The sequence below is a fragment of the Arvicanthis niloticus genome, chromosome 7, assembly GCF_011762505.2.
Source record: "Arvicanthis niloticus isolate mArvNil1 chromosome 7, mArvNil1.pat.X, whole genome shotgun sequence".
In the NCBI taxonomy this organism is placed as follows: domain Eukaryota; kingdom Metazoa; phylum Chordata; class Mammalia; order Rodentia; family Muridae; genus Arvicanthis; species Arvicanthis niloticus.
The window spans coordinates 73,052,173-73,074,233 of NC_047664.1; the positions used below are offsets into that span (position 1 = coordinate 73,052,173).

Here is a 22,061-nt window from a genome sequence, read left to right on the forward strand (position 1 = left end):
TGTCAAGAACCAATGCCTCAGATTGATGGGGATAGCAAAGCATTTCCCATACTGGTCAGGCTTGGGATTGGCAAAGGCTTCCCCTGGTCCAGAGTAGGAACGTTGACAATGTGCGTAAGTATGTGAGTGTTTACAAACTTAGAGTGTGCAAAAACTAGCAACTGCAGCTTCTTCCTTTTGGATGTTTACAGCCTGAGACTGCTGACCTACAGAGACCTCCTATGGAGACTAGCTAACTCCCCCCCACTGGATTATAAATAATAAACATGCAGAGGTTCCAGTGGCTGTGTCCTTGGTACCACACAGATGCTTGGCCCCGCTGACCCCAGCTTCTCTGTGTGTATGTTTATGCCTCCTTCATTTCCGCTCTGCCCCTATTCAGGCCAAGGTGCCAAGCCTTGCAGGTTACAGTACTAGTAATACCTTTGTGTTTCCACTGGGCTGATTGAAAATACCACTCAATTAACCTCCCCCCAACCCCCACCCCGAGTTTACAGAGCAACCAAAGCCCAGTGTCTAATTCTTAAAGATTAAGAATTAAGTGTTGGCTGGCTTTATGCTGTTTGTTTCCTGACAGCAGATTCCTGTTGCAAATAGAAGTCAGCTTAATGTTGTTGTGCTTGCCAATAGGAAGTCCCTGTTGGGTAGAATTTAGCATCTACACTTCTTCAATCTTAATCTGATATAATGCTAAAGATTAACACGGACACACTATTGGGGGACCTGAGTGTGAATGTTAGTTTTTACTACGGAGGCAGCGTGCTTATCATATACTTTATGCGAGTTTTCTTAAAAGGGAAAAAGCAAACAAAAAACTTATCCCAGCAGTGGTGGCGAATGCCTTTAACTCCTGCACTCAGGAGGCAGAGGAAGGCAGATCTCTGAATTCGAGGCCAGCCTGGTCTACAGATTGAGTTTCAGGACAGTCAGGGATACACAGAGAAATCCTGTTTCAAAAAACCCCCAAACCCTCCAACAACAATAGCACCCCCCTACCGTGAAAACTTAAAGTATGGCATATACCCCCTTCAATTTACGAGTAGAAGCATTAGTCACTTCTGGCTATTCAGTGCCCCATCATAAGTAGGTTTCAAAATTACAAGCAATATACTGATGATTAGAGTCAATTTTAGTCTTTAAAGATGAACATGGAGAGTTGTTTCCTGACTTTGGAATAAACATCGTAAAAACAGAGGCCATCATGAGAAAGATACACTTAAAAATGAAACTCAATTATAATACCTTGAAGTTAACCAGTTTTAATGTTTTCAACATATTTTATTATCCATTTTATATAGTGTATCTATTACGTCTGTGTGGTTTTTTTTTTTTTCAGGATCTTTTCCAAAATATATTCCAAATACATGAATCCCCAGTGAATAATTCATGACGTAGACTTTTATAAGAAGTGAGTTTTAAAGAAGACTTGTGTAATGATGACAGAACATTTCAGGGTGATACTGAAACAGTGAGGTGGATCCCAGCCCAGGCTGTAAATAGGCTTACATCTAAATAAAGCTGATTTTGTAGTGTTATAGTCACATGAAATTTGAGCACTCACAGTAAGTCTCATTAAAATTGACTTAAATAATTTGATGGCAGATTCATAATTAAAGGCATACCTACGATTATTAAAAGTTCACTTAGCTTTGCGGGAGCTGACGGTGTAACTGGATATGAGCAGCCATTTGGAGTACAATCTCTCTGAATCTCATTTTTCTTGACTTTAAAATGAAATATTTTGTTGGATATTTAAGGTTATTTTCACCTTTACGTATGGAGTTTTTGAGTTTCCGAGCCTTGCCATCTTGAAAAAGAAAAGATTATTTATTTATTTATTTATTTATTTATTTATTTATTTATTTATGTGTGCGCAGGCACACATGTGCACACATGTCTGTCTGTCTATCTGTCTGCATGAGTTTATGTACATCATGTGCTTGCAGTCTACTGTGGAGGATACAGAAAGGTGTTGGATTCCCGGAACTGAAGTTACAGGGCTTTGGGGTGACAGCACTGGAAATCAAACCCAGGCCTCTGCAAGAGTAGTCAGTGCTTTTAACCACTGAGCCATCTCTCCAGCCTCAAGCCCTACTGTCTTTAAATTGCTTTTCTTGAATGACACAGGTGCCAATCTTTAGCAAGTAAGAAGCATTCCTATTATAGGAGTAATTACTATTTATTGGCCTATTATACACGGATAACTTACATACATTCTTATGAATGCCTAATAACAACCCTACCAGGCAGGTATGATTATTGTCATGTATCTTTTATGGAGAAACTGGGGGTCATAAGAAATCTCGCTGGGGCTGACTGAGGGAGTATGAATTGGAACAGTTAATCATATGAAACTGAGCTTTAAAAAAACTCCGCACTGTGCATCTTGCTGCTCCTTCCTCTCTTAAACAGAAGCGTAGTTTGCTTTGATCCTGGGTTTCTCAGCATAGTCTTGATTTGGAAGCTGGGTTGTTTGTTTGTTTGTTTGTTTGGTGAGGGATCATTTTGTGTACTGTAGGATATTTAGCCTCCCTTTCTGGTGGCGTCCATAACAAAAAGTGTCTCCAGATAATTGCCTAACCTGGCCCTATTTACATAATCAGTAGTCTGAAGCTGAATGGAACTGCCTTCTCTGGCAAAGATGAGATGGCTTTAGGACATCTTAAGGATCAAGATGCAATTGGCCATACAGATCTCTGGCAAAGGCCCTGCTCATCCATTCAGTACTTGTCATAACATATTAGCCTTTATTCTCGGAATGTTTGCTTTGTTTGAAGAGAATTAGTGCCAAGATGCGTAATATGACTCCTAGAACCTGACAAGCAATAGTTAATGTATTTAAACAGAGTCCTTGGGTACCTGCTCTGTGCCAGGCATTGTAGTTACTGTCAGAACAGTGAATGATATAGTTATATTAAGGATGTTGATATTTACAAAAAAAAAAAAAAATGTTAGCTCATTGATCTTTATCTTCCTGATAATACTTTTAGGACCGTCTTCATAACCACAGTCCAGGGTGTTTACCACAGTTTACACACACACACACACACACACACACACACACACACACACGTCACATAAAACAGGAGTTTGCCTTCGGTGTGGGTGAGTAAAGATAGCCTAGCAGGAGATTTGTATTCTGCCAGTTTAACATGATCCTTTGGTTCCAGTTTTCAAAGTGAACACTGCTCTGTGTCCTGGCTTCCTTTCAGAACTTGCTTATTTATTTATTGGTTGGTATTTTAATGCTCTGTTCTGCTCTGAAACCTGCTCGGCCTCTGTTTGTCTCATGGCTGCTACTCTCTGAGGTTTGTGCTAATGAGGAAAACCCCCATGGGGCTCAGGGCTGATCCCTTTGCTAGACTGTGTACTTCTGCAGGCCAAGAATCATGTGGAGATGGTGCAGGACATTGGCTTCAGTGCCTGGAACAGGACCTGGCCAGCCTGTGGGAGTTTTTCAGTACTGATTTACCAAATGACTAGAAGGACGGGAGGTGTTTGAACAGCAGACATGATTGTATTAAGTCGGTCTTGTTAGTTTCGGTCTTACACTTCTTGAAGATCATAGCAGTCACAATTTATTTATATTTATAAACCTCTGTTTTGGAGTTAAAAGAGTTTTCCTCTTTATCACACCAGCTCTTTGGTAGGGGTGGGATGCTGAAGCCTATAAAACCACGTGTGTACATTCACAGAGGTGATGAGATCAAGAAGACTCGGACACAGATTTGGAGGTACCACCAGGTACCTCAGCTTCCATAGCACCAGTGCTGAACTCCCAGAGAAGAAAATGTACTGAGTGCCTGATGAGATGCAGGAGTATGGAGTACATGTTGTATGGTGATGTCCATTCCGGATGGAATTAATTTTTTGCTTTCTGAGATGTCTTAAGTGGTCTGAAATTATAGGCCCAGAAGCCTGTCTTCCCTCAGAGCAGTAGAGCAACAGGATTTAAATACTTCAGCTGCTTTTAAAACTTGGCTTTACTTGTTTTATTTCCTTTGTTAAGTCCTCCTGTTGTGTCACAGGATTAACGGTTTCATGATTCCATGATCTTAATGCAAACTCTCGTGATTCTGGCATGCAGAATCAAAGCTGTAGGGAGATACCAGGACACACTGCCACTAATGACTCCAGTCTAGAGCCAATGGGATTAAGACAGCTCAAGGAGACTGTGGCTGCACTGCACAGGTAAAGGAGCTGTTTCACTCATTCATCCTTTAGCTCAGGCCACAGATACTCACTGAAGGTCTCAACTCGATCCTGTTCTGGGCTAAAGCTGTATCCATGAATAGAACAGACAGAAATTTTTACTCTGATGGAAGAGGGAAATGTATAAAAGCTAAAATGAATAATGATAATGACATAATAATAATAATAATAATAATAATAATAATAATAAATTATCTGTAGAAAATGATAAAGTTCAATGAAGAATAAAGTATAGAACAGGCTTAGTGTGAAGTGGATCATGTGCAGACATATGTTATTATTCAATTAACATGAAAGCCATTATGGTTTTACACTAAGGAAATATCCAGATCTAATTCTTTTAATGGAACCAGGGTGTTGAAGATGGCCCAAGGGTGGTGGCGGGGGTACTTCTGGAGACAGTGATGTGTAATGAGAGTCTTGGATTATTTTCAAGCAATAGCTAACATAATTGGATGATTGACTAGATGTGGGATGTGAGAAAAAAATGTCCTCAGGGAGAGTGTACCGACTCTGGATCTGAGCATCTGGGAAGGGTAGGGCAGCCACTGACTGACAAGGGATTGGTGGTGGTGGAAGCTGGTCTGAGCATAGTCTGACTAACTCTAACTAGCTTAGTCTATCATGTGTGTCTATGTGGAGATGGGCTGCCCCCTTGGTGGCTCAGTGTGGGACTGTGGGTTTTAGGAGAAGTGTATGCTTGAGAAACTTAGCTGGGGACCTTGTAGATGCTCTTGGATGATGACTTTGCTTTTTCCTAATAAAAGAAGAAATAAGATCAGGATCAGAAAGAATATTGGGGGGTGGGAGATATTAAATATCAGAGGAGGAGGGCAACTATCGGAAACAGTTGCACACACAAGTGTGAGTGACCAGACCGGACTCACTGATTGTAGTCTGTGCCGACTTGTGGCTTGTGGCTGTGAATTTCAAGTGACTAATCTGGGGTGATGTGTTTCTCCCAAGCCCATTCAGGCCATGGGCACTGAGGCAGGAGGGATACAAACTTTGCTTTCACTGCTTTGAATATAGGCAGAACATGGATTCCTTCCCCCCCCTCCCCCAGAAGGAAGTGAGAAAAGTGTTATCAGGTGTGAAGAATAAACAAGTGAGGGGGAAGTGTTGGTCATAAAATTTAAAGCTGTCAAGGAGGGAAGTAAAACCATGTGAGAATGATGGGCAGTGGAAAGGTAGTTGGTCCGTTAGTGGGGGATGGACCACCAGTTATTGGAGTCTTGTTTAAAGTAGCATTTATTTTAATATAAGTTGTATTTAGATGTGTTGGATCTTATTTCAAAGTACCTCTGAAATATCTTCTGTTGACCATATCTAATGTTTCTGAAATTAACAAATTCAAGTGTTTAGATAAATATTTTAATACAGATAGTGGCAAGTATTGAACATTAATATGGACTTATGTTTATACTATTAATATATTAATATCTTGATATTAATATCTTCTTAACCCTGAAAAGCCAAATCTCAAAAACATACTATTCTGTTTCATAGCATAGTGTTTTAGAGGTAGCTAGGATTACCACAAATACCGCAAAACATAATATTAAAAATAGCTACTTTTAGTGTTCAAATATATATTTACTCAGTTTTCAAAATCAATTAAGGTAACCAGGAAGTCACTTATAAGCATGGATGAGATTATAAATAACACAGGTATATGCTTATATGCCTTCAACATTTGCCTGTTTCTCTTCAAACTGACTGACTCTAAGTATCCACCCAAGGAGATTCATTTAAAGATGTGATCCCTTTAAGAAAATAAGAGAGTTATTGAAGAGAAGCAGTGAAGCTTTCTGTGTCTGGGTGGGCCACTAAATCCATTCACCCATTTATCCATTCATCCATCACCCACCCATCCACCCATTTCTCTAATAAACTATCTGTTAATATGTGCTAATGGGTCCTAACATATGACGGTCCAACTATAACTTTTTTTGTCTCTGAAGTGATACTAAAACAATACATATTTTTACAGTAATGTGCTTCAGATTTTGAACTTTGGTTTTTTTCCTAGACAGATGCATGGTATGGTTCTCTCCCCCCAGGTAATGGGCGGCAGCAGTGAGCAGCCGCTGCCCCTAGTCAGCCACACAATCACATGGATAAGGAACTGGTCTTTTCACAGGGTACTGCCGTGTTGTCAGTGTTCTGTGCATACAGATCTTCAGTAAATTACAGAGATAGTCCACACTATGTTGAAAAATATATGTGTTAGATGATTTTGCCCAGCTAGGCTGATGGAAGTGTTTGGAGCACATTGAAGGTGGGCTAAGCCTTGACTCTCAGTAACTGGGTGTATTATTGTGATGGCTATTCCTGGTTGTCACCATGACTACATCTGGAATGAACTACAATCCAGAAATGGAGGGCACACTTGTGATCCTGATCTTGAGGCTGGAAGACACAGGCTTCTGACCTGGATCTTGACATGGGATGATACACTTTTGATCAAGGTCTTGAGGAATAGTGGCCAGGAAAAGTTTAGGCCCAGGTAAGGTAGTTCACTCCTTTAATTACAGGAGACTGAGGCAAGCAGATCTCTTGAGTTCAAGGCCAGCCTGGGACAGAGCAAATTCCAAATCCAGGTGTGGTAGTACATACCTTTAATCTGGGCTCTACCTTCCCTGGAGGCTTACATAAGAACAGTGGTAAAAGGCTGGTCTCCTCCTTCTCTTCCTCTTCCTTCATCTGCTTACACTTACCTGCCAGCACATCTTTTGGAACCTACTTCTTCAGGATTCCAGTCTATTCATTAGACCAGCTGAAACACCTAGCCTTGTGGGACTGGGCGACTACTAGATTCTTGGACTTCCTACTCATAGCTGCCCATTGTTGGGTTAATTGGACTGTAGACTGTAAGTCCTTCCAATAATTTCCCTTAATATATAAAGACATTCCATAGGTTCTGTGACTCTAGAAAACCCTGACTAATACAATTATATTTGACTTATAATATTTTAAACTTGCTATTACTAGCCTGGTCTACAGAGTGAGTTCCAGGACAGCCAGAGTCATACAGAGAAACCCTATCTTGGAAAACACACACACAGACACACACACACAGACACACACACACACACACTGAGAGAGGCAGAGAGAGAGATGATACATAACATATTGACTTGGATATGGCTCGTTTAAAATTCAGCATCTCATACACACAGATAAAATGTGTATACATTTATGATATATATGCATTTATATATATTTGCATGTATAAATGTGGCATGAACATATGTATACATGAATAATATATATGTACACATAAATATACTTAATTTAAACACTTTATTTTCACATTAGAGAATTGAAGAAACTTTCTATTTAATCTGTTTGGTAACAATGAAAATTAATACTTTTTTAGTGTAAAACCATACATCTGCATAGATACTTCAGTTTTATATTATTCTTCTGCATGTTGTATTTGGAAAGTCTAATTGGCCCTCCGTTAGGAAGGATATATGAACGTGGACTCTCATATTTATGATGACGTCCATGTGTGTATGCTTTGGGGATGGGGTGGAGTGAGGTACTGGGGCGTGGGGAGGAGCCTCCTTCAGTCTGGGTGAGAGGCTTCGTCCGTGAGAACCGGAACCTTTTCTGTCTCTTTCCTAAAGCATCACCCATGCTATCTGGCATGTGGTGAGTTTTCAGGATTCTTCTGCTGAATGACTTGGGTAAACCAAGTTTAGGCTCTCACTTTTAATAAGGAGTAAGGGCAATGCATGTGATTCGAGTTGACCTTTTCCTATTTAAGGTCCTTTAAAAAAAATGGCCAAGCTATCATAAAGATGTCTCTCTCAGAGGTATAGTGAAAGTATGACTTAGCTTTTTGTAACCTTTCCTAACACCTCCTTCCATAACGATGATCACTTGTAATCAAAAGTTATCACTTTATGGCAACGTTTTAAGTGAGGCAGTACCCCGGCCTGGCCTCATGTATCTTCCTAAAATGTAGCATGTGCATGCCTACTGGGATTTAGTTTAAAAAGTTCAATACAGAGAAGTACTGCATAGCATTCAAAAGTCCAAGGTCATTTCATTCAAGAGATCCAACTTACTCACCGAGTGCAGAAAAATGGATAATATAGCTTCACTGTTCATCTTTCTGATGAAATAAGCTGGCCCTTGTCACTGCAAAACCCCACGTTAGATGTATCCAGATGCTTTTTATGCTTGTCTTCTTTCCGAAAGAAGATTCGACGTGAAGGAAGGAAACTGCTTCTGTTGGTAAAAAGATAATCATTGTTAAGGGCGCCTGGTACCGGAAATAGCAAAGAAACCAACAAAGAAATGAAGCGATCTCACTGCCATTCCCGTGGCGTGTAAGACTCTGTCTCCTGAGAGCTAAGCCTCTTGTAGAGAGTGTTAGGGAATGGGGTCAGAGGTGACAGAGATTGCAGCAAGCTCAAGTCTTACTAGAATGTTCTTTGCTTCCAGCATGGCCATCTCTGATGTACAGCCAATGAGACATTCCTGAGGTAAATCTATGAAAGATTTCCTGTCTTCTATTTAGAAACTGTTTGCTGTAAATTTCTCAATTCTTGTTATTGACCCTGATAGATAAACAAGATTTGGAACACAGAAAACTTTTACGATTTCATTATTGTTTTCTTTCTTTCCTTCCTTCCTTCCTTCCTTCCTTCCTTCCTTCCTTCCTTCCTTTCTTCTTCCCTCCCTCTTCCCTCCCTCCCTCCTTTCCTCTTTTTCTCCTTTCTTCCTTCCTTCCATCCTTCCTTTCTTTCTAAGCTAAATTAAAATTTATTTTTATTATTTTAAAATTATGTGTATGGCTGTGTGCATGTGCAGAGCCCTTGGGAAGCCAGAGCCCGAGATGCTCTGGAGCTGGAGTTACAGATGGCTCTGAGCTGTCCTGTGTGCTGCCTATGGGGGCTCACTTAACTCCCAGGTCAGCTCAGCAGCCCCTGGGCTGGTTTTTTGTTTTTGTTTTTAAACTTTGTTTATTGACAGAATGTTGAGTCCCTAACATGTATCTGTCTGTATTCAGCTATTTTGATGGCTTTGTTTACTTAAAAAATGTTCTGGGCAATTGAATCTTCTCTTCACCTCTCTTCTCTCTCTCTCTGCTTCTTCTGCTGCCTCTTCTTCTGCTGCTGCCTCTTCTTCTGCTGCCTCCTCCCTCTCCTCTTCCTCCTCTTCTTTTTCTTCTTCTTCTTACTCCCCCTTTTCTCCTTTTCTTCTTCTTCCTCCTCCTCCTTCTTTCTTTCTTCTCATACATTATATCCTGACTGCAGTTTCCTCTCCGCCATACCTCCCGGTTGTTGTCTAGCCCCATCTACCCTTGATCCTCTCCCCTTCCAATTCCAGAGTGGGGGGAAGAGCAGTCCTCCCAGGAATAGCAACTGAACATGGTATAGCAAGTTACAATAAGGCACAAACCCTCATATCAGGGCTGGGTGAGGCAACCCAGGTCCCAAGAGCAGACGAAAGAGTCAGATACACCCCATTCCCTCTGTCCTACAAAAATCCAAGCTACACTACCACAGCATGTATGCAGAGGACCTAGCGCAGTTCCATACTGACACCAGGATTGTTGCTTCAGCCTCGGTGACCCCCGATGAGCCCTGCTTAGTTGATTCTGTGGGCTGTGTTCTTATGGTGTCCTCAACCCCTCTTGTTCCTACAATTTTTCATCCCCCTCCTCTGCAGGGGTTCCCCTGGCTCCACCTACTATTTAAGAGTGGGTCTCTCTGCATCTGCTTTCATCAGTTGCTTGACGACACCTCTCTGATGACAATTAGGCTGGTGGGTTGTGAAGAAGGCTGTAATTCTGTAAAGATGAAGGTCCATCATTCTTCTTTGCCAAGCTTTTGGTAATGGTGGTTGAAATGACTACTAATAGTATTAAGTCTGTAGGAAGACTTACATCCTTAAAACCTGCTAACCTGGTGCTGGTGGTGGTGATGGTGGTGGTGGTGATGGTGGTGGTGGTGATGGTGGTGGTGATGATGGTGGTGGTGGTGGTGGAGGTGATGGTGGTGGTGGTGGTGAAGGTGGTGGTGATGGTGGTGGTGATGATGGTGGTGCTGGTGGTGGTGGTGATGGTGGTGGTGGTGGTGGTGATGATGGTGGTGGTGGTGGAGGTGGTGGTGATGGTGGTGGTGATGGTGGTGGTGGTGGCGGAGGTGGTGGTGATGGTGGTGGTATGTTTCTGTATTTTTGGTTCATTTCAGCCTTTGCCAGTAACGTTCTTGTTGTACCAAAGGTCAAACTAGTGGCCTTGGTCTTTATGTTAAGATGAAATGTGCTTCCCAACAATGTGTAATGAGTTGTATTCAGCACTGCCTGTTAACTTGTTAGTCGTGCTTGTTTCTGAACTCCAACCAGACTTGTGGGGTCTGAAACCAAAGGGATAAGGTTCAGGTGATTCGGGTGCACGCTGAGAAAGGCAATCCTGAACTGACTACCTGTAAGCCTATGTTTGTCTTCTAGACAGATGACCTCATGTGTGTATTTGAAGTTGTTTGTTGACTGGAGATGGCCTCTAAAACTTTGAAGTGCTAACTGGGCCCAAGAGAATTCATTATCCTGTATTTACCGTTGGTAATCTTTCCTGCTTCCAACTTGCCAAATTAAGCATTCATCAAGGGATACAGAGTTTTGAGAACTTAGCCTGTTTTTAAGTGATTTGTGTATAGTAAGTGACTTTAATAAAACTAAATGTAGCCATACTTTAGTAGTGTTTTTTTTTTCAATCTTCTAGATAAAGTCTCAAGGACAGGAGACTTTCCAAATCTTAAGTTCTTAGGGCTCCAGTTGATCATCGTCTTTGGACTTTAAACATCCACTTCTTTGTATCATTTAAAAACATATCTTCCTTAATCCTCAAGTCAAGAGTGCCTATCAGTGGCAGAGAATTTTGCCAGTCATATCATGGGAACTTCAGGTTGTTAGCAGAAAACAATGACAAAGCAGCTTTTGGGGACAATGGTTAAATCTTGGAGTTAGGTATGGTGATCTTGAAAAGTACCCTAAAAGTGCTCCACATGAAGCTTTTCTTCTCAGCTTCTTCTGTCTCCTGGGTGCCAGGCTTGCCCCTGGGAACAGCTCAGAGAAAGGAGGGGGAGAGTGTTGCTATCCTTAGCTAGTTAGTTGCTTAGAAGGTGCTCTAGTTACCTGAGGAGCAAGGTTATCAAACGGTGAATGGGACCAGTGACCGAGCCAGAGTTAAGAGTTTAAAAACTTAAACACAAATGAATATCTGGGGTATGTTATTATTATCTGTGCATATACGCTCTCAACTACTACAGTAATAATTTACCTTTACTTAGCGTTTGTAAAGGGTCACGCATTATTCCGAGGCACTGAAGTATTTGTTTGATGTTTACAACAACTGTTTGATCAGAGTTAACTGATAAGAGAGGTACCAAGAATGGACATTGATCCCAGGACCAAGAAGATATGGGTTGCTTCTGTCAGTGGTGCAGTGATGCAACCAAAGCCAAAATCTATAACCCCTGCTTCCTCAAACTTAGGTCTTTCATCCCCGCTTCTAAGAGAAAGACAGTGGTGCTGAATTTGTGTTTACTTTTCAATATTACCACTTTTCTCTAAGAGTTCAATGATCAGTAGATATTTGTCGATTATCTAGCTTTGGGCAAGACACGTAGAGAGCAATGCCTAAGTTTCCTATTGAAAAGGGAAGCTACTGAGACACACTGCCAAGTACAGTGACTGAGCCGTGCGTGGGGTTGTAGTGAGAGCAGAGTAGGAGATGCCCTGACATGCTGCCTATGTGAATTCTTCCCAATCTTTCTCATTTCAGAGTCAAATTGAAAACAGGACAGCAAGTCAGTAGGGACTGGTGTGGCAAGCATTTTGGTTGGCCAGCCCTCTGGTAAGAGGGAACAGCGTTTGCAGAAGTACAGAGGTTATTCTAGGCTTTCAACCTATGATAAGCTATCAGGGTGTTAATAAAATTACACAGGCATGGGCTCTGCTGTAGGTCCCTGGGACCTGCATCTCCTGAGAAGAGACCTGGCAGCCTGATTAACCAGACCCTGGAGCATTCTTATCAGAGGAGCTTAGGAAACTGAAAAAGTAGAATGTTGTCGATTCACAAATATGGTTGGAATGATCTTGGGAGAGAATGTTTGGGGTTGAGTTTGGGTGGTATAGAGGTAATTTCTTGTCAGGTTCATTGGTTATGACATTGATGTGACTATTCTGTGTTGTTTCCTTCCAGGTATTACAGGTACATCAAATGGAACATTTACTTACTGGAGCAATTTAAATTATGCTCTAGGTGATCACTTAACCTTTGTACCTCAGTTAAACATACAGGGTTCCCAGCCTTTGTGTGGGGATAGCTTACAAGATAGCAGACCGTGCAAGTAAGGGTGAGAAGAAATAGTTTTCATCTACAGCGTGTCTCATGATCTAAATGGCATCCATTTTCTCTTGAACACACTGAGGTTGAGATGTTACTTGTATAGGCCAAATAGCTGACAAACGCTGACGGTAACATGGGTATGAACACGGATACCGAAGGAGGATCATAACAGGAGAGATGTGGTGAAGATCGCCAAACGTGAAATATAAACGCGACTTCATAAAAGTATGTGGTAGAAGGCCATCAGAGGGCAGTGGGGGTAGGGCAAAAGAAGAGGGGTTGGTGAGATGCTGAGTTAAAGTTAATAGGAGACATGATCTATCGTACAGTGAGGTAAGCATGGTTACCGTATTGTATTGACTGATTCTAAAGAGTTAGAAGAAGGAATTGTGACTATTCTAATCACAGAAAAATGATAAGTGCATGAGGTGCTAGATATGTTAATTAGCTTAATTTAATGATTGTACAGTGTGTACATATATTAAAACATCATATGCTCTGTGAAATTTCATAACCATTATATGTCAGTTAAAGTAAAAATTATTTTAAATGGTGAGCAAAAGTGCCTGTTAACGACAGCTTTAGCTAAAGTGGATGAACTATAAAGTGGACTGCCGGAGTCAAGGGGCCATAATGAAAATCTTGTGACAAAAATGTGCATCTGCCCAGTATTCTGTTACTTTTTTTTTTTTTCTTGGTGAAGCTAATGTTTCAAAATGCTGGTTCTCTGTATTCTCAAAAAGAATTTAAAACAAGGAGCTTGTTGGCACCCTGATGCAAAGTATATCGTTGAGGAGAAAGTTGACTCTATTCATTGTGACTTCTAGGTCACAGCTAGTGAAGCCATGGCTCGCAGCTCTGTGCATGACTGTGAAGATGCATATATGGGTTGCAAACATCAGATGGGGAGTGATAAAATACTTGCGAACATGAATGATCAAAAATTTATCAAATGTGTGATAAGTCTGAGGCATTTCTGGCAGGGCTGGCCTACATTTTCCTCACGGTTTCACTGCCAGCCTCTGTTCTGAACACACAACACGTGCACCTGGCACTGAGCGTGCCCTGGTGTCATCCAGGATTGCTGAGTGCCACCTGAAACACTGCGGTTCAGGTTTAGAACTGCTAAACTGTATGCTATGTAGTATCTAAAGATACTGTGTTTAAATAGGAACTTTCAGCTCAAATAGAAACCTAAGGCTTAATTATGGAAAAGAGAGAGTTGTGATATTTTCCTATCACATGTAAGTATCAAACTAGTACATCTTTGGATTATATTGTGATCGAATATTCAATTTTAAAAATTGCTGTTTGAGTTGCTTGGTCGTGTTTCAAAACAAAGGGCTGGAGAGATGAGATGGCCCAGTGGTTAAGAGCACTGGCTGCTCTTCCAGATGGTCCTGAGTTCAATTCCCACCAACCACACGGTGGCTCATGACCATCTATGAAAGGATCTTCTGGCATGACTCCTACACTTAAAAAGTTTACATAAATAAATAAACTTTAAAAAAACAAACAAAACAAAGAAAAAAATTATTAAATAGATTCTAGCTTGGGATTAAGACAGAATTTCTGTTTTTCCAAATAGTACATTTTTATTAATTTATTCTTTCATAAATTTTATCCCGGTCACAGTTTCTTTTCCCCCCACCCCCCATTATCTCTATTTCCCCTTTCACCCTCCTCCCTCCCCATCCACTCCTTTTTCATTTTTCTTCAGAAAAGGGCAGTTCTTCCAGGGATATCAAGCAAACGTGGCATGGTAAGTTGCAGTAAGACTAGGCACCTCCCCTCGTATTAAGGCTGTGTGAGGATACCCAGTTCCCAACAGCAGACAATAGTCAGAGACAGTCCTCCGCTCCCTCTGTCAGAAAGTACAGCATTTCTAACAATTTCTCTTTCTCTCTCTTTTTTTTATTTCTTTTACTGTCAAGAGTATAATCATATCACTTCACCCCTTTTCTTTTCCCAAATGCCCAAGTATATCTCTCCTGCTCTTCTTAAAATTCATGGCCACATCTTTTAAAAATTAATTTCCAAGAATGTCTAAAGTGTTCTTAATGGGATTTTGTATTATGCGCTTATGAACAGAGGTGTTCTTGGCACTGACAATAATGAGATATAAGTGAAAAAAATATCAAAGATGCTCTGTACCCTGCAGTATCAAATATTCATCCCCAATTTAACTCCTTACATAAAAATAAGCAAGCACGCTCATCTTCTTAGTATGCCAGTTGCCTGTCTTAAAATGAATTTCTTAACATCTATTTTCCATAAATGTTTGATTTGCATACCTGTTTTTATGTTCTGGTGTACCTGGGGTCTCATAAAAATTTTCTTGAGGGAGAAAAGGTTTGCGGATGAGAAGTTTAAGAAGGCCTGCTTTAGATTAAGTGATCTCCAGAATGTAGACATTAAAATATCCCGAGTCTTAATGCTCCTTATGACTTGATGGAACTTTCATGGATACTCATGCTTACAATACCAACATGAGACTCTTCTCTGAGCTCTGACATTCCTTTACTTGGTTGAATTAGAAAGTTTAAATGGCTCTGTCTTGACTATGGTGGGAAAGTGCTGTCTGTGTACGCCTGTGCCCTCTGGCCCTGCTGGCATCTTTAGCCTCTGTGAGTCCAATGTGCGAATCTGTCAGACTGGGAATGTGGGTCTCTCCCTCCCATAGATACTGTCAGTTCAGTGTGGCCCGAGTATGTATTTCAACACATTGGTGAATGTTGAAACTAACGCTATTATGATGAAAGAGGGAGAAAGAACAGGAACTGTCCACCTGCTAGGAGCAAGGGTACTGAGTTGAGTGCTTGTGGAACCTTTGTCTGCAGCAACATGTGCAGCTGTGTTAGGCTGCATCTCAGAGAATGTATTGTCCAAAGTTGGTAGGGAACACATTCTGAAAGCTACAGAACCAGAAGAAACTTGATCGATTCCTGGTTCATATCACTTACTTTTACATCACTGTGACCCAAAGACCTGACAGAAACAACCCACAGGAGGGAAGATTAATTCTCGCCTTCTCAAACAGTCTTAGTCATGGCAGAGAAGGGAGGGCAGGGGCATCTTAATTCATGTGTGCAGCAGGAGCTGTGGCATCGCCACTGACTGGGAAGCAGAGAGCCGATGAAACTGGGGCCAGTGTAGAAACTTGCAAATCCACTCCTGGTGACCTTACCTCCTAAAGGCTCCCTCCATATTCACCGCAAATCTCACCACAAATTGGGGACAAGGGTTCAAGTTGGAGATATTTCATATTCAAACTATAAAGCTGCCCAGTTTTTTGTTTTTTTGTTTTTTGAGACAGGGTTTCTCTGTGTAGTCCTGGCTGTCGTGGAACTCACTCAGTAGACCAGGCTGGCCTCAAACTCAGAAATCCACCTGCCTCTGCCTCCCAAGTGCTGGGATTAAAGGAGTGCACCACCACCACCGCCCGGCTAAACTGGAAATTTAAAACATTCCCTACCAGTCTGCTTTCTTCTTCTCCTTAGTCCCCTGAAAGCACACTCTATCCTGCTTAAGCACTCAGATCCAATTATTACGTTTTTTGTTTTTTTTTTAAATACTGGTTGACATTGACTCTACAGTCTCTAGCTTCCACTCACATGTGCTTTAGTGCTCTGTCTCTCTCTCTCTCACCCATGCACATACACCTACACACAGATACACACACACACACACAGATACACACACACACACACACACACACAGACACACACACACAGTCGGACAGCTAGCTTACATAACCTGACAAGGCACCTCAGGGTCTTGAAAAACAACAACAACAAAAGCCAAATCCACAACAATAGATAGAAAAAAAAATGATTAAGACCAAGGTAGGAATTAATGAAATGGAAATGAAGAAAGTAATATAAGGAATCAATGAATCAAATGATTGGTTCTTTGAAACATAAATTAGACCAATAATTTTAGCCAAACAAATAAAAAGAGAAAGAGGAGACAAATTAGGAGAATTGTAGGGAAGAAGGTACGTGTTGGCAGTAGACACCAAGAAATTCAGGAAAACTTTTGGACACAAACTAAAGACGTATTCCACTAAATTTGAAAAATCTGAAAGAAATGAAGGAATGTCTCAAAATATATAGCCTACCAGGTTAAAACAAGATGAGATGGGCAGCTTACACAGACCTATAACCAGGAATGAGGTTCAGGGAACAATCAACCAACCAATCAATCTCTCAGCTGAAAAAAAAAAAAATAAGGGTTCAGGCTCAGTTGTGAAGAACACAGTGTATTGGTGGCTGGAGTGATGGCTCAGTGCCTGTCACCCTTCTAAAAGAATCAAGTCCCATTGCCAGCACTTATACTGGACAGCTTACAACCATCTTTAAGACTAGTTTGAGGGCATTCCAATGCTTTTGATGTCCATAGGGACTTCATACATGTTTATATCACTCATACACTTTTTAAAAAAGAATAATATATATTTGTAAACTATACAATAAAATTCTATTGTTTAAATAACAAACAAATGAATAAAAATAGTTGATATTCTCAACCATTCTTTTACATTTATTTATTTATTTGTGTGTGTGTGTGTATGTGTGTGTGTGTGTGTGTGAGAGAGAGAGAGAGAGAGAGAGAGGGAGAGAGAGAGAGAGAGAGAGAGAGAGAGAGAGAGAGAGAATGCATGCATGCCAAGGTGCATTTGTGAAGGTCAGACAACTTTTGCAACTCAGTTCTCTTCTTTTACCCAATGATGTAGCTTCCAGGACTTGAACTCATGTCTTCAGCAGGCTTGGCAGCAAGTACCCTTACCCACTGAGCCATATTGTCAACCCTCCCCATCCAGTTTTTGTTTTTGTTCTAAGACAAGGGCTTGCTAAGTTATTCAGGCTGACCTTAAATTTGTAATCCTCCTGCCTTAGCTTTGTAAGTAGCTGAGGTCGTAGGCGTGTGCCACCAGGTCCAATTCCCAGCTGTCAATTTTGAGGAATGGTAACAGTGCTTGCTGGTGAGATGGAGTTACTCTGGTTCTGAGCTGCTGGCCTATCAAGAGCCGAATGGGAATGGCCAAGGAGGGCAGTGTGGAGCTGTGGGTCACCCCTAAGTCCATATTCACGAAATTCCTTGAGAAAGAGGAGGAAAGGATACAGTCCAAGAGTGGATGCAGAGTCTCTAATGGAAGTTTAAGGATATTGGGAAGGCACAGAGAAAAGCTGGCGCTGACATACATTGGCCACGAAGTGTTTTCCAGTCAGTATGCCATTATTTCTCCGAAACTGGGGGACTTAGACGATACCGTTCTTGCTTGGCTGCCTGCCATGCAAATCTGATTGTCTGGGTAAACCAAGTGTTTATTTTTGTTAGGGCAGGGGTGTTAGTCGGACGTACCATGAATTACCAGAAGTTAACACCCCCTGAGTTTGTTCCAGGTTTCTTTAATCTTATGTTTAGATTGCCAGGAAACTGCTCTGAAATTTAAAGGATCAAGTGGTATTTAGATTGTTGCACGAGGGTGTGGACGTCAGACAGACATGCAGTGTGGTATCTTAATAAGAGGTTAATTGCAAATGAAAACTTCCCCCAGGAAAGTGCAAAAGAGGTAGCAAGTCGCACCAGCATCAGCTTTCTAAAGATAAGTATAAGATTTGTCATGGCATCACCTGATCCTCGTACACAAAAGCACTTAGTGTTATATGTTAGCTAGTTTGCTCTGCAATGCTGATTAATTTGTGGGGCCTTGTTCCACTTCCTTATTCTGTGGAGAGGTTCTGGCTTCACTATGAAGACTTTAGTTACTCAGGGTACACTTCATGCATGTTGCAGCTTAAAAAAAAAAAACCCAAAAACCTAAGCTCCCCCCCCTCCCCCATCCCAGGTTTCGCTGTAACAGACATGGTTGTTCTAGAACTCATTTTGTAGACCAGACCTCAAACACACCTGCCTCTGTCTTCTTCCAAATGCTGGGATTAAAGGTATGAGTCTTTGCTAAACTGTTTTTATGAAAGATAAAAACCAGGCATTCCTAACACATTTCAGGTACAGACATTTCAATGTTGTGTTGAAAAATAGTATTATTTTAGCTAGTCGATTTTAGAAGGACTTCTCTTGAGTAGGTGGCTTAAAGGACAGGATCCCAAGGACAGATCCAATATAACAAAAACATTCCTCCTACAGTATGTACAAAACTGATAAGTCTGCTTTTCTAATGGAGAGATATTATAGCACTCAGTAGTCAGAGAGAAAGACATGCCCTTTGAGGCTGTGTTCCTATTGTTAAAAGTAGCTTTCTGAGCCAGGCCATAGGTTGCAGGTTTGTTGTCTTAGCTATGGAGGGGGCTGACACAGGAGTCTAGCAAGGTTAAGCCCTGCCTGCCTTACAGATGAATTTAAAGCAGCCTGGCAACTTGTTTAGACTCTTGCAAAATGAAATCACAAAGAAACAGCTAGCTCGGGCATAGCCTCAGGCTCAACCCCACCCCCACCCCCACCTTTCCACCCCGGGACTGCAAATTAAATGAATGAGTATGCGCATGGATTTTAACTCTCATTTATTTTCATGGCTTTGTGTCAGGTGAATTTTTAAAGAGATCTAATGGGTTTTAAGTCACTTATTTGTGATTCACTGTATTTTCTGTAAATGCAAGAATAACCTGATGTCATATAGCTGTACTGTGTTGGATGGTGTAAGGCCCAATGGGTAGTGAACAAATGGACTGCCAAGATGGGTTGTTCAAATATTAATCTCAAGAATGACGGAACAGAGCTGCCCTTGTTAGTGGATGATGACTTAGGATTTTAGAATCATAGAAGTTGAGTCTAATTTCAGTGTCCATAGGGAAAAACAATTAACTTCTGATTGGCATAGTACTCAGAAGTGAATCAGTACTCACTATAAACTCAGAGTGGAGCTTAGAAAGGAAACCACTGTAAATATTCATCTTTTTAAAAAGATAATTTATTTATTTATTTCTATATCCTGTGCATCTTATTTTATGTTTTCCTTGCTCATATGTCTGTGTGAAGATGTTGGGTCCTCTGGAGCTGGAGTTACACACAGTTGTGAGCTGCCATGTGGGTGCTGGGAATTGAACCGAGGTCCTCTGGAAAGCAGTCAGTGCTCATTTAGAAACTCTGAGCCATCTCTCCAGCCCCTTAAATAATCTTCTTAAAAACAATATTGCCATAATTATAATTTCATACCAGGAGTGCGTTTAAATATGTACATGCCTAGCAGGCCACTTAGACCCTCAACTCTTGGAGAATGGAGTCTAGGTCTTTATCGTGTCTGCATTTCTAGTCTAGGGCAGCATCTGTACGTATCCTGGTTTTTCTCCATACCATCCATAGACGCCCACCTCAGAGTTCATTTTGTCATGATGATTAGGACAACACATTGCAGATTTCCTAAGTGGGAAACTTAGGCAGTCATTAGCAACATGTAAATGATAACACTGATAAATCAAGATGGAAATCGAGGCCCCTGGACTTACTTTGCAGCATATTCAGTGGCATGGTCATTACCTAGTGTGTGAATTTTGGGGGACATTTTCCAACTGCAGGTCCTAGTGTTAGGTCCTCTAAATACCCAGGCAAGTGAGGTACAATAACAGTGAGCCCTTGTTTCAGAAAGATGTGGTTTGAATCAGCTTTGTCTACTCATGTTACAGAACTGATGTAATTTAAAAAATATGTTTATTTTATTTTTATGTATGTGTTATGTGTGTATGTATGCATATGTGGATGTGGGTGCCCACGGAGGCCAGAAGATGGTATTAAATCTCCAGGAACTAGAGTTAAAGGAGATTGTGAGCCTCCTAACGTGGGTACTGGGAATTGAACTCTGGCCTTCTGAAAGGTCAGCAAATGATCTTAAACTGCCGAGTCATCTCTCTAACCGTGATTGATATAATATCGAGATAATGCCCGTGGAGGGTTTGGCAGTGTGTTTGGAATATAGTAAACTCCTAATAAATGCTAGGTTCCTTTTCATCAACAGTAAATTTCTGGGAAAATAAGGAACATTTAAAAGCAAAAACGAAGTAAAAATGAGGACGGGGTAATGCATCAGTTAGAGTTCGGCACATAACATCACCTGACTTTCAGTTGTTTCCAGTTCAGTTCCTCTGGGGACACTCCCTCTCTTCTGCATTCTCGGTTGTCATCTGAGTACAGTAACGTGTTGCTGGTCAGCCAATGGACAGCCAGAGGCTGCAACCACACATGCGCAGTGGCTTTAGTGTAAGTGGACCCGTGGACCCTCTGCTTACCCCACTGGGTAGCACCAGCTCGTGGGTGCTCCTGGTGGTGGGGACGGAGTGTGCAGTGTGAATGAGCGACCTGGTAAAGAACACTTTTCAAGCCTGTTTGTGTCTCGCTTCCTAGTGTTCCTTCAGCCAGAGGGAGGCATGTGGTCATGGTGGAGAAAGATACTCGGCAGCCAAAGAAAGAGTCACCGTCTGCTGAGCAGGGGGTGGGAAGGACTTGTAGCCATGTTTGGAGTCCAGCAGACTTCTTACTGTCTCCCAGGCCTTAGGCTAGACCATTTGCATGCTACCCATTGAAGCGTTATGACAACATCCTGACACATGTATGTAGTCTGGTTTCTAACAGGAGAAAGCTACCAGGGAAGCAAAGAGACTTGCACGCATTAAAGCCAAAATGGCTGCCTTGTAGGCTCTGTCTTTTGTTGCTTTTGCTGCTTTTGTTCAGATGCCTGGCTCCTAAGGAGGAAGGTGCGTGCTCTAACTAGAACTCGGTTTAAAAGATGTCACAACGGTGAGCCATGCATTCCCAATTATACATAGGAGAACTCGGCCACATATTCGTCTGGTATAGAAAAAGAAGACTGTGCACACTTTACAGGTTTTCAGAGGCTCACACAAAAGGTGTTTTTGTTTGCTAGATTGCCGGTACCAGCCAGGTGTCCCTGCGTCTTGGACATGACTGAGCTTCTTCAGTGGGCCAGACATCACTGGCGTCGGCTGATGAATGGGAGAAGCCAGGATGAAGACGAGAGGTCATACAACTACTCCTCACTGCTGGCCTGTGGGGGCAAGTCCTCACAGACCCCCAGACCTGCAGGAAAGCACCGCGTTGTCATTCCTCACCTTCAGTGCTTCAAAGATGAGTACGAACGGTTTTCTGGAACCTACGTGAGTAACCGGATACGGACGACCAAGTACACGCTTCTGAACTTCGTGCCAAGAAACTTATTTGAACAGTTTCACAGGTACTGTGGTCCTTTTAGTGGTCTTCATTCTTCTACTTGATACTCCCACCAGATCCCCATTTTCTTACGTGTGCTACATAAACTTAATGCATATAATCATCCAGGGCAAGTTAGATTCAAGTCCAGGCTGGATCCAGTGGGGGTGCCTTAGGGTCACACAGTTCTGTACAGTTGGAGGGAGGTCTTCTGTTTGTGAAAGATGCTGTTATCCTTGTATCAGCCTCTTATAGGAACCCCACCTGTGACTCAGCTGATGCCACACCTGTAATAAGT

The 22,061-nt window shown here is 41.6% G+C and overlaps 1 protein-coding gene across 2 annotated transcripts in view; it reads left to right on the forward strand.

The window, feature by feature from the left end:
- Atp10d (ATPase phospholipid transporting 10D (putative)) overlaps window positions 1-22,061 on the forward strand; it is an 89,714-nt gene that overhangs the window by 6,323 nt on the left and 61,330 nt on the right. Inside the window, exons 1-2 of one of the 2 annotated variants that reach the window (XM_076938623.1) lie at window positions 8,691-8,711; window positions 21,462-21,788. In XM_076938623.1, coding sequence (XP_076794738.1) covers window positions 21,499-21,788 — 290 coding nt within the window. In that variant the 5' untranslated portion in view covers window positions 8,691-8,711; window positions 21,462-21,498. Of the gene's footprint in view, window positions 1-8,690; window positions 8,712-21,461; window positions 21,789-22,061 lie in introns of those variants that run through there. The other variant, XM_034509124.2, reaches the window with a different exon arrangement.